The 13,228-nt window shown below is 31.3% G+C and overlaps 1 protein-coding gene across 5 annotated transcripts in view; it reads left to right on the forward strand.

Moving 5' to 3' along the window:
• Positions 1-13,228, forward strand: part of LOC132717631 (tyrosine-protein phosphatase 10D-like) — a 64,770-nt gene that overhangs the window by 45,758 nt on the left and 5,784 nt on the right. The window contains exons 24-31 of one of the 5 annotated variants that reach the window (XM_060701144.1): positions 904-988; positions 1,751-1,918; positions 2,366-2,500; positions 3,418-3,540; positions 4,271-4,419; positions 5,059-5,194; positions 6,764-6,866; positions 7,488-7,514. In XM_060701144.1, coding sequence (XP_060557127.1) covers positions 904-988; positions 1,751-1,918; positions 2,366-2,500; positions 3,418-3,540; positions 4,271-4,419; positions 5,059-5,194; positions 6,764-6,866; positions 7,488-7,510 — 922 coding nt within the window. In that variant the 3' untranslated portion in view covers positions 7,511-7,514. Of the gene's footprint in view, positions 1-903; positions 989-1,750; positions 1,919-2,365; positions 2,501-3,417; positions 3,541-4,270; positions 4,420-5,058; positions 5,195-6,763; positions 6,867-7,487; positions 7,515-8,852; positions 8,933-9,525; positions 9,577-13,228 lie in introns of those variants that run through there. The other 4 variants (XM_060701141.1, XM_060701142.1, XM_060701143.1 and 1 more) reach the window with 4 other exon arrangements.

Consider the following 13,228-nt stretch of genomic DNA (forward strand, 5'->3'; position numbering starts at 1 on the left):
TAAAGTGGCAACTGGATAAACTAACCAGCTATTACCAACTTCTCTTCAGTACTAATTTCACATTATTGGTGTATAGGCAGTGTGAGAAAAATGACGTTTAGGAACGTGACTTCTTTCTTGTGAGGAAGTTGTTTATCAAACGGTTTATTTGTGTCACATATGAGGTCATATGATGTGTAAGCAGTAATGTTTTAGGCTGTGCAATTAATAATTACTTGACTGCCCTATTTTGCATTTACTATTCAACAGCTTTGATTATTTTTAATGTAGACTATGTTGTCTGTTTCTATTCTATTTTAACCTTTAGCCCGCTATTGGCAACAGAATATATCCATGCAACCAGTGCAGACCATGATCAGCTCAACCTTTATTCCATTGATCATGGTCTGCACTGTTAGCTATTCAGTCAGAACACATTTTTCCCAGAAATGATGTATGGTCTTGTCCAGATTGACAGATATCTTTTAACCCTGGCATTACTTTTAACCATGGAATATCATGAAATATTAATGTTATTTGTAACTTTTTCTGCTGCTATGTTAAATGAAAAATCTGTTACTTGTATTTACAGTCATGGTTTCAACTTGATTGTGATACCATGGGTCCATGTCTGTATTCTATTATAAAATATATCTGTTGTTATGTTTAACCATGGCTCTTTTTCTATGTTTATTACAGTAAACCTTGGTTTCATTTCTTATTTAACTTAAATACATCTTTTGCTATGTTTAACTTATAATGGCTCTGTTTATGTATTTATACCTGTATGCCATGGTTCCATTTCTTACTTAACTTTAATACATCTGTTGCTTTGTTTAACCATGGCTCTATTTCTATATTTATAACCATAAACCATGGTTCTGTTCCTGTATTTAAACCATGGTTTTTGTATTGCTATTCTAGTGGACCAGTTAATCTTGCTAATTTCAAGCACCATATACAGATGATGAAGGCTGATTCTGATTTCAAATATGCTGAACAGTTTGAGGTAACTACTTGCAATCTTTTGTCTGCTATTGTATTTACAGTATCAGTTACCATAACTGATTTACTCTTATTTCTTCAGTGTTTGTTCTTTTTTCAGTGTTTGCATAGATAATTCTGTCTCTTGCACTTTATTAACTGATATAAAAGATGCTTACTTTGTTTCTGTTATTAAATGCTATGATTTAATTATGCTTACTTTGTATTTACAAAATGAAAACACTTTTCACTCTCTTATCATAAAAACAGTGTAATTATACTTTATTCTATAAACCCAAGGACAATTTTATGATTGTATATTTACCACTTTTCTTTCCAAGAAGTGCAGGAAAAATTTTCAATAGTAGCTTTGAAAGTGTTTAATTAAGACAGTTTTACATGTTAGAATTTGAAAAATATTATAAAAATGCTGCATTGATGTACAACATAGACAGTTTACCATGAGAACTTCTATGGTATCTGGCATGATGGGGGTTTCATAGCAGAGTGGTTAATGTCATTGACCTTGAATCATTTGCCTCTTATTGCTATTCATGTAGGTTTAAATCCCAGCTGGGACTTTGAATTCTCTATTGAGTGAAAGCTATTCAGCTATTTTATTACAGGTCAGTGGTTCTATTTAGGTGCCACTTCTGCCTGAACTTGAGCATGTATGAACACCTAAGGTTTTCCTCAACCTTGAAAGATGTCATATCACCTTGTGAAAACATGTTCTTGTGTGACAATAAACATTCTTTTATTCAATGTTCAATACTTAAAATTACAGGATCTTAAAGACGTTGGACGAGGGCAGCCATGTTCTGCAGCAGAGCTTGCCTGTAATCGTGGCAAGAACCGATTCACCAATATCCTACCATATGATCACTCCAGGGTTAAACTACTGCCTATAGATGATGAGGAAGGCTCTGATTATATTAATGCTAACTATATACCTGTAAGTTATTGGGTTATATATATAACATTGCATTTTTACTCTATGTATGCATGTGCCATTATGACATGAATTATGGCACTGGTTAAAAAACCTGGCCAGTATGTACATACATGTATATATCCATTCAGTTATTACAGGATGACTTTAAGCACTTTGATATCTAAATATTGCTAGCAATTATATAATTAATAGGTCTTAATTAAAAGATGGACTAGTCCATTATTCAAGGTCAGTGGGTTCACTTTATGGGTACATAACAATTTGATCCACTCAAGGATTGTTCCATATATGTTCACATTAAAAACAATATTTATTGTTTTTAAATTATTTACTTTGAAAATGATTTATTTTGAAGAAATGGAATTGCATTTATATAGGAATTGCTTGAAAAAGATAACATCTTAAGGATGACTTATTGTAATAATAAAATATTGTATATTTATACAGGGCCACAACTCACGTAGGGAGTACATAGTATCACAGGGAGCTCTACCTGCAACCAGGGATGATTTCTGGAGAATGTTATGGGAACAAAATTGTAGAAATATTGTCATGTTAACAAAATGTGTAGAAAAAGGAAGGGTAAGTTAACCAGACTTTCCATAAATATAATAATATATGAGCCGCGTCACGACAAAACCAACATAATGGGTTTGTCACCAGCATAGTTCCAGACCAGCCTGAGCATTCGCGCAGTCTGATCAGGATTCATGCTGTTTGCTATCAGTTTCTCTACTTGTCAAAGAGTTGGTAAGCGAACAGCATGGATCCTGATCAGACTGCGCGGATGCGCAGACTGGTCTGGATCCATGCTGGTCGCAAACGCATTATGTTGGTTTTGTCGTGACGCGGCTCAAATATTGAATAATTATCCGGATTTCAATATGCCAGGTATTGTAACAATGGATATGCATAATATACATTCATCAGTTTGGTTGTGAAATGTTTGTCGCAAACGCAATACGTTGGTTTTGTTGTGGGGCAGCTCATATAAAGTTCATCAGGTTTAAACCATATTACACTAAGTGGTTAAGGAGGCTTCTTAAAACCACTAGTCTCTCTCCACAGAGAGTTCAAATCCTGTGAAATCCTATTTCTTCTATCTGAGGATGGTTCAAGCTAGCTTTTGGGAGGTTTGTGGTTCTACTCATATTCTTGCTCATGCCTGAAATAATAGACTGAGTGGCACCTGAGGTATTCCACCAGTAAGCTGGAAAGTTAACCTATGACCTTTACAATGTCGGTGTGAGTTTACACTTAACCAGAAAAAGACAACTTATAGCAAGATTTGCAAAGGTCGTTAAGTGCTTTCTGAATATTAAAGCTTTTATTAAGAAATGTATAAATAAACAATCGGCGAACATTGCAGACTCACACTTATGAACTACATGTATTTTAGAACATCTTGTACCTGGTCATGTATGATTCAATATATTTTATTCTGTCATTTAATATATAGTGTATATTGTTATATGAATGAGGATAATCTACATTTATAGGAAAAGTGTGACAAGTACTGGCCTTCAGGATCCGATGCAGTATTTTATGGTGACCTTCAGGTGGCCACTCTTAATGAGACTCTCTTTCCTGATTGGACGGTCACGGAATTCAGGGTTTCTTTGGTAAGATTTTATATCTTTCATTTTTAGAATCTCTTTAGTAAGCCTAAGTTATAATTGTAACATTTTTACTCATGACAAATGTACCATTCAATTGTATCAACAAACCATGTTACAGGTAAATCAATGAATTAAGTTTTTACCTTTTGTCTCCGAGGTCATTGCAGTGGTTTTGTTTATTCACTAGAAAAGGGAATTGGGTTGTGATGTCACTGGCTTTCAGGTTGGGGGTGGCGTTTAATGAAGATTTCAATTTGTGCCCTTTTACCACGAGTTTAATTATTATCAAAAAGTCCTTGTAATAGTGCTTACAAAACCAATCAATTTGGCCAAGGGTCAAAGGCAAGATTTGAATCTGAAGGCTGACAATACCACCAATTTTGAACAACATTTCAGACAATGAATGGATTGCCAATCTGTTTATAATGAGAACCCTGGAGGTAAGGTGCAGTGTTTCATTTGATGTGTGTGTTGAACAATAAGGATGAGCTGATGTCATTCTTGACCAGTCATGTTGAAATATTGCCTAAGATCTTACCATTGTCTTTGTGACTAAATAAAAAAAATATGTTACTCCATTTACCGTCCTTGTTATGTTTTTGATGTTATCTTGAAATGAAATTTAAAGGAATTTTTATTATTATGTGTAAAATGATTTATAGCAGGAAGTAACATTATAAAGTTTGCTGTTATTATCTAATCAAGTGTTATAACATACTTTTTAAACTTCCAGGGTGACCAATCACGACAAATAAGGCATTTTCATTTTACCTCATGGCCAGACTTTGGTGTACCAAAGAAAGAACAGGTGCTTGTTAGATTTGTCAGAATGGTTCGTGAAAAATTGATGAAAGATGCTGGACCAATCATAGTTCACTGCAGGTAAAATATTGAAAATTAGTCTTTATTCAGATATGATAGAAATGTGTCAGTGTTAAGATGCAATAAGTACTTTTGGATTTACAGCAGGGGCCTTTATGACCTAGTGTTTGATGATGACATTGATATTATGATACTTCACATTTGTAAAATAGAGAAAATAAGAATCCCTAAAGAATTTCCAAAACGGCAAAATAAAAAAATTTTGCAGTTTGCAGGCTCGGTTTGATTGAGCCTTTGTAAGGTTTTATTCGGTGGACAAATCTTACCGTTTTTATAAACTATATACACAGCTGTCGTCAATTTATGAATTAATTTTCATTTTTCAAATGAAGTTATTCTGCTGTATTAGAAATTTGTTTATAATATAATAAGATGTCTGAAATGTTATATGGCTGTGTATAAATGGTTGTTTGCGATATAACCCTATCCCTAGCAGCTTTGGTTATATAAACTTACAACAGTCAATATTGGGTCATATAACCTGTCAAACACCTTAACATAGTAATGACCTTGTCTATAACAACTTGTGTATAAGTGAAAACATGACTGTAGTGATAATGCTTTATTTGCCAAAAAAAATATGAAGGCTCCAATAGTATTCAATTGAAACTTGAAATAATATATAATGGCTATTTTTAGTGCTGGTGTTGGAAGGTCAGGAACATTTGTGGTGCTGGACAGACTTCTACAACATATCAAAACCAATGATTCATTAGATATATACAATACTGTGGCAGAACTGAGGAAAGAACGGGTCTGGATGGTACAGACTGAGGTATGAGCCTCTTTCTGGTATTTTCTGCTTATTTAATGTAGTACAGTTCTAATATATCAAGGGTTTGGTGTGAAACAGTTGTAACTCATATTGCACAGTGTTACATATGTTTTGCACCGATCCATCGATATTTTTCTCAAGGAGACTCTGCATATAAATTTTTAAATTGTCCTGAGAGAGATTCTGATAGATAATGTTGGGTTGTAATTGATTTTGTTAGTTTGGTTAGGGTCTAGGGTTTGTTATAATGGTTAAAAAAGCTTTATATTTCCTTGACCATTAGGCTTTAAAAAAATTTACATGGCTTTATTTAATTGAATGGATTTGATAAGTGATATAGTACCCTTGCTACTTGTTAGTTTGTAAGGTAACAGGAAAGTAAAGCATTACTGTACAATAAGTATACAAAATAAGTAGTCTTGTACAAGTACATGATAAAAGATACACTTGTGACTTTTTCTTTAATAGCTATAATGACAATGTGTTTCATATTTGTACACAGCAGCAATTTATTTGTATCTGCAACTGTAAACAGTTTTATTCCCAACTTCATTTATTTATATCCACAACTGTTTGTATCTAAATTTGAATTCTTTTGTTTCCACATCTGTATTCATTTGTATCCACATATTTATTAATTTGTATCCACAACTGTATTCATTTGTATTCAAAACTTTATGCATCATTCATTTGTATCCAAAACTTTATTTATTTGTTTCCACATCTGTATTCATTTGTAAACACATCTGTATTTATTTGTTTCCACAACTGTTCATATACATGTATATACACATCTATATTCTTCTGTATCTACATATGAATTCATTTGTATCAACAATTATATTCATTTGAATTAACATCTGTATTCATTTGTGTCCACATATGTATTCATTTATTTTCATGTTGGTATTCATTTGTAAACACATCAGTATTTTTTTGTTTCCACGACTGTATTCATTTAAATACACATCTGTTTTCATTTGTATTTATTTGTTTCCACGACTGTGTTCATGTAAATACACATCTGTTTTCATTTGTATCCACATCTGTATTTATTTGTTGCCATAACTGTGTTCATTCATATACACATCTGTATTCATATGTTTCCTCAACTGTGTTTATTTGTTACCACATCTGTGTTTATTTTTTCCACAACTGTGTACATTTATATACACATCTGTATTCATTTGAATTCACAACTTTATGCATTTGTTTTGATATCGGTATTCATTTGTAAACTTATCTGTATGTATTTTTTTAAACAACTGTATTCATTTGAATTCACAACTGTATTCAATACACATCTGCATTCATTTGTATCCACATATGTATTCATTTGTTTCACATACATATTCATCTGTATCCACATCTGTCATTATTTCATTTTTATATCAAAATCTGTATTCATTTTTGTATTCCCAACTGTATTCATTTGTATTCACAACTGTATTCATTTGTATTCCCAACTGTATTCATTTGTATCCACAACTGTATTCATTTATATCCACAACTGTATTCATTTGTTTCCACATCTGTATTTATAAATCTGAACATTTTGTATAATTACAGCAACAGTATATTTGTATCCACAACTGTATTTTGTGTGTGTTGGAAGGCCGGGAAGATGAGCATATTTATGATAATGTCGGACATGCTAACATTGCCTTTGAAGGTAAGATCAGTAATTTAACTTTTATACCTGAATGCAATATGTATACCAGATGAAAATAATATATTTGTAATGTATGTGTAATAAAGATGAAATAATATATCTATAACTTGTAATTTATATGCATAGTTAGACTTAAAATATTGCCACATAGATTTTTTAATGCAAATTTTTCCCAAAGACTTAGTCAATGCGTATGACTTAGGGGGAAAACATAAAAGATTATTTCATGATGTAAAGATTCTAAGGGTTTTAAAGTCATTTATTGCAAGATGATCTTAAAATGGTTGTTGATGTTTAATCGCTCATAAAAGTGTAGTCTAAATAATGTGATAATACAAGATGATCTTCATTTTTACATCATGAAATAAGAAAAAAGTGATGTGTGTACAATATCATCTACATATAAAATGCATTTAAAAGGTGTGATTTCTTTGTGATTTGTATGTGTGTATTTCTATAAAAATTAAAGATTGGTGCATTCAGAACAAATATTTTCCCCTTCAAAAAAAATTCATTTTATGGTTATAGCAATAGTTACTATTGCTAAAATATTTAAAAATATTTCTACTTTTTAAATATTTCTAATTTTCTTGACTTGTACTTTATCTTAACTGTTTGTAGACCATAGTTGTACAGAAATTTAAAAGTGTAAGTTTTGGTTAAAAAAACAACATAAGTTTTTGTAGTAGCATTTTTTTTTGGGGCAATATATGGTATAATTAAATCCCCTACCCCTGCTTTAATTTGTGTATAATCAGTTTGAACTGCTTTTCAGTTAGAACAATCCATTATTTCTTCAAGGGGTTATTATATTCAGAATATTATGATTAGGCAACCAGTAGTTAAGAGTTGGGTGAAACCACACAAAAGTGTGAGTTGGCCTGGCTCTGTACTGTTCCATTAGTTAAGGCACATGATTATTTCAGCTAATGCTTTATGTTATCTTTGATCTTAGTTGATATAATCTTCCATACTCTTACTCGCTAGCAAAAGGAGATGGTTCTCTAGTTTTCTGTTTATCCTATATAATATTATGTTTATTATCAGAACTGTCTGAATTTTCTTTGTTAAGTCTAGGTAACTATATCCTTCAATTGCTTCATCTTATATATACATATGTAATTGTTTCTGTTGAATCAGATCTTTGAACCAGAAATTCTGGCATACACCATTCCAGAAATACTGGAATAAAATACATATGTATGCCATTTGGGTTATAAATGAAATATTATTAGGAGTGAAATATTAATAGTATTTTCCTTTCTACAAGTAGATCTGCTAGAAGTCATATTTCTTTTGTTTTTGGTGGCAGTGTTTGAAAATTCATGGAGCTGATCTTCTGCTAGTCTGACTAGCTAGCAAAAACACAAAGAAAGTGCTAAAATATAATTGGAGTGATTGATCCCATCAGTGTAATAGTCCATCTTGATGTTTTAAACTTGTAATAGATTTTGCAGCTAGGCCTTATATCGACTGCTAGTTTATATCTAGTTTTGTTATTGCTAGTATTATTTTGTGATATTTGAAAGATTGAAGTAAATTCATAAATGATGAAAGAAAATTTAAAGTAAAATGATTGAAAATGCCCCCATCTAATAAAAATGAGGGGATATTGCTTTACACTTTGGTCATTGTGTCTGTTGGTATATCAGAAATTATCTGACCAATAACAAACTAAGTTTTGGCCTACTGCCCCTAGATTTAGTCAGAAGGTTAGTCATGACAACTGGATGACCCCTTATTGATATTAAGTCCAGTTGGTTAAAGGTCAAGGTCACATTGACAAAGTTAACATTTAGTCAAGATTTGGCCAATGCCCATCAGGAACATGTCTATTTTGTTATTGTTACACCAGGGTATATGTTAAACAAACTTCAATTGTTTGATAAAAATATGATGTTTATTTGATAAATATTATATAATAAATTTATATAATACAATATTATACAATAATTAAAGATAATGCATTTATATAATACAATATAGATAATACGGACACAAATAGAAATGTAGGTAAAACCGTGGAGGATAAGATACAGATAATATTGGAGTCCGGCTACTGAATTGTAATTATTTTTTTGTCTTAAAAATTTACATTTTTTCTTATTTCTTCAGAATGAAGATTTTCTTGCATGTTGTTAAAAGTTACTAGCTAATGCATTAATTTTCTTTGTTCTTTATGCACTTAAATTTTGTACACAACTTTATTACATTGTTTTATGCAATGAATACTTTTTTATCATGAAGGCAACACCTAATTAATTAAAAAAACAAATGTTATATTTTTGTTTTTGGATGCTTTTATTAAATTCCTTTTCATTTTATGGCAAACTCTTCATTGGGAAAAATGACTTTACAAACTAACATATCGCTTTAGGAATGTTGATATTTTGCAAGGGGATTTTTGCCAAAATGAAAATTATTTAACATAGATTCGTTATCTTCATTTACAAGAGGTCATATACTTTTGTTGACAGTATGTGACTCTTGATATCATAAAACTTCAAAATGATATAGATAAAAGACTTGTTATATTTATGCTATCTTTGACTCATAACCTTATTTACAATGTATGACTAAACAAATAAACACAAAGTCAACAAGATAGGATGTATACATATTGACAATATAAAAATGTTATATTTTTATATTTGTACAGAAAGAAAGCTTTCCTTTTTATATAATGTTTTCCACAATGACGTCCTAATAAGTAAGATATCCATGCAATGTTTGTATTTAAAGCTTTCATATACCTTCACAATGATCATAGTAAAATTCATTTAATTTAGTTAATTGTATAACAAGTGGCCACTTTTTCTTAACCCTTCATCTGCTGGAACCAAAAGTGATCAGCCTTTGCCACCAGTATAATAGAGCTAGGCTAGCCTGCACATCCGTGCAGTCTGACCAGGCTCTATAGTGTTGGCAGCTCAATTTTTTGTATCTTGATATTGAAATCCCTTGAACTTTGATTGGATTCTTTTAAATTCAAAGCTGGGCAGATCTATTATAGAAATTTAATACACTTGTTACTATATATAGTAACAAAATTGCCTATGGTTTCAACTGATTATGAGTGTCACATGGCCTATTATAAGTTTCCGACCCGGGGCCCGAGAACTAGTTATCAGCCCGCTGAACATGTGCACGCCCACAAACTGAAATAATGACATCATATTTTACATCATCAAACAGTTAACTGTAAAAGTGAAAGTAGGTTTTAATCACAAATTGCTTGATTTTATTATGAGAGCTTAAGGGTATTTCGTACACACACAGTTTGATTACTATTGAAATTTAAAGAAATAATACAACAAATTCATTCCGAAAAAAAAAAATGAAAATATAACTTGCTTGTAGATCTAGTGTACTTTGAACACACAAAAAGTAAACAACTCTGTAGAAGTTACTGTAGATCCGCTGTACTGTACAATACTGTAGAAATGCAGACAGGAATTACAACAAAAGAAATTTCAAAGTATTTTTTTTAGAAAAATGCTTCTATTAGATCTACCATTAGTGTATTAAAGACATTAATACACAGCAAAGAAGGGCCGGAGGTTGATAATCGGCCCTGAAATGAATAATGCCCTCGGGCTGAAGCCCTCGGAGCCATTATTCATTTTGCAGGCCGATTTTTTACCTTCCGGCCCTACTCTGCCATGTATTAATCTCTTAATAGCAGGTTAAGGGTAAATATGAGAGGTACACATAACTGAGGGGTAAATTGACTTGTAATGACATGTTTATAGTCACTGCAATATTTTATAGATAAGTGCTGAAGAAAAAATTTGCATTTTGAATTTAACTGATGTGTTGGCTAACCTTGCTGATGCTGCATTGGCTGCATTGGTTAATGCTGTAGCCATCAACCTGCTAATGGTTAAGGCCTTGTGCCCCCAAGGATTTGTTACTTCACAACCAATTTTGTTACTTCACACCCAACTTTGTTACTTCACAACCAACTTTGTTAATAGACACCCAACTTTGTTACTTCACACCTAACTTAATTTACCAATGTGACCAAGGCTGACCAATGAGATGGCACAAAATATGATCTTGGTCTGCACTGTTATTTGCTATTCAGTTCTTGCACATTTTAAAATTCCCCCTAAAAATGACAAATGTTTTTGTCCTGGTTGTAAAATTGGCAATGTCTGTTTAAGGTTCACGTGTCTGTCTGCAGTTGATTGAATGTCTGAAACTTGCTGAATATACATTAAAAAGTGTGACAAATGCCACATCCAAGCCTTATCAATATACAAAAAAGCAACAGAATAAAGAAAGAGACAATTATACAATTAACTAATTTACAAATAAAATTTTTAAAAAAGTTGAAGAAGGTTATATGAAAGCTTCAGCTGGTACCAAGTACCTGGAAAAACATTGAGTTTTTAAATTGATTTTTTTAATCATTAATATGAATATGAAGTATTTGAGTAAATATTAATTTTAAATATAAACCAGGTTTTCAATATTGAAAATGTTGGTTATAAGATGAAGGGAGGGCTATGGTACAGGGAATGGTGTCAGCTTGATTGTTGGGTGGTTTGAAACACATGGCTTCTGGGCAAATGTTTTGTTCTGTACCTATTACAAAGTTGCTTTGTTAACATTCCATGACCCACAAGGTCAAGGTCATAGCCAATGTCACTACAGAAATAGATAGCAATGGTTTCAATCTGGTAGGGATGCACTAAAATTGGAATAGCATGTTTGAATGAAAGCTGACTTAACATAGCTTTTATGTAGGAAGTTATAAAGTTTTTGAATGACTTTTAAGACATGTGGCTAATGTAAACTTGCTATTGTTCTACTGTAAGGATCATGATTTATAAGTATGGCTTCTATTTGATATTTGATGAAACTTGATTATTGTAAGTACTGTTATCAAAGATCTTTAGGTGCACTTAGGAGATCAAGGTCAAAGGTGAAGGTTAACAGAACTTAGAATATCAATACATTTGTATATGAAATGTGTTTTTGTTGGTAACAACCTTGAAGAGACATGACATACCTTTATGCGCATTGATATACCAATGTCAGGCAATTATTTTGTTGCATTTTGGAGACTGAGGTCAAGGTGAAGGTCAAAAGGACTCAGAATATTTATCTGAAAGTTTTGATTACTGATGGTGTCATGTTTATAATTAAGTATATACTTTCTTTTGCATTAGATACCCATAGGGTCAATGCTAATTTAACAAGGTCATTTAAGAGTATATAAATTTATTTCATTTGAAAAATCAAAAATGATCAGGAATCATGACATACTTAAATTGAAATTAAAATTTATTAGGTCAAGGTCATATTTAAATGGGATTAAACTAGTTAAAGGTCAATGTCAGTTTTTAAATATTGATATTGGGGCTAATGCTTAAAGTCATATATTGAAAACCTGGTTATTTGTATTTAATATTTTTAGCTCGTTCTTTTTTTTCCTTTAAGAAAAAACTTGAGCTGTTATGAGTGTTGCGGCATCGTGGTGCAAAAACTTTAATGTAGTTCATTATTCAAATATTTCAAAAGTTACCAACATGAAACTTGGAAAAGTTAAAAAATACTTATCATGACAAGATGCAGTTGTTAGGTAATGGGTGTAATTCAGAAAGCTATATTTTTGGAGTTATCCCCCTTCTTAACTGAGAATTTTTAACAGACAAGCGTTTAAACACCACCAACATGCAGTGCTCTTGTTTTAATCTTAAAAGATTATATTTTTCATTTCTATTCCTACTGGTGAATATTTTTTTGTAAACATAAAGTAATATTTTAAAAATGTTTTGATTTTTATTATACTAATATGCATGTACTTTCCAGAATTTTGAATACATTAACCATGCAATCTTACTTTTGGTTTTGACTGTTCTATTGTTTATTGTTAAAAACTTTTGCAATAATACTGACAATTTATGAATGCATTTGCATGTCAGATGTTGGGATGTGTTATGATAACTGATTTATATTACTTTGATAACTTTATATGATTCACTTGACCAATTTTACCATTAAAATTGTTCATATTTTCTGTATACATATTCAATATTCATAGCAGTCTCATTAAAATCATATCCTAACTCAGTTACTCACTAGGTTGCGAGAAGTAACAGAGCAAAATGGTGATCTGGTTTTTATGAGATTGATATTCATAGCATATTTCTTTTTCAACTTGTCCTTCTGTTATAAGTGTCTTAATATAAAACAGAATTTTTTACAGATAATTTTTTCCCTCATGAATATAGTAATTATTATTAGAATTTAATTTTTTTTTATTGGTGCATGTAAAACCAAACCAAAAAACAAACAAAAAACAAGTCTATTATCAAATGTATTTTGTATCTGTGATTTAAAAAAAATATAAT

Source organism: Ruditapes philippinarum, unplaced genomic scaffold, assembly GCF_026571515.1.
Source record: "Ruditapes philippinarum isolate M1 unplaced genomic scaffold, ASM2657151v2 ctg4399_1_1_1_1, whole genome shotgun sequence".
Classification (NCBI taxonomy): Eukaryota; Metazoa; Mollusca; class Bivalvia; order Venerida; family Veneridae; genus Ruditapes; species Ruditapes philippinarum.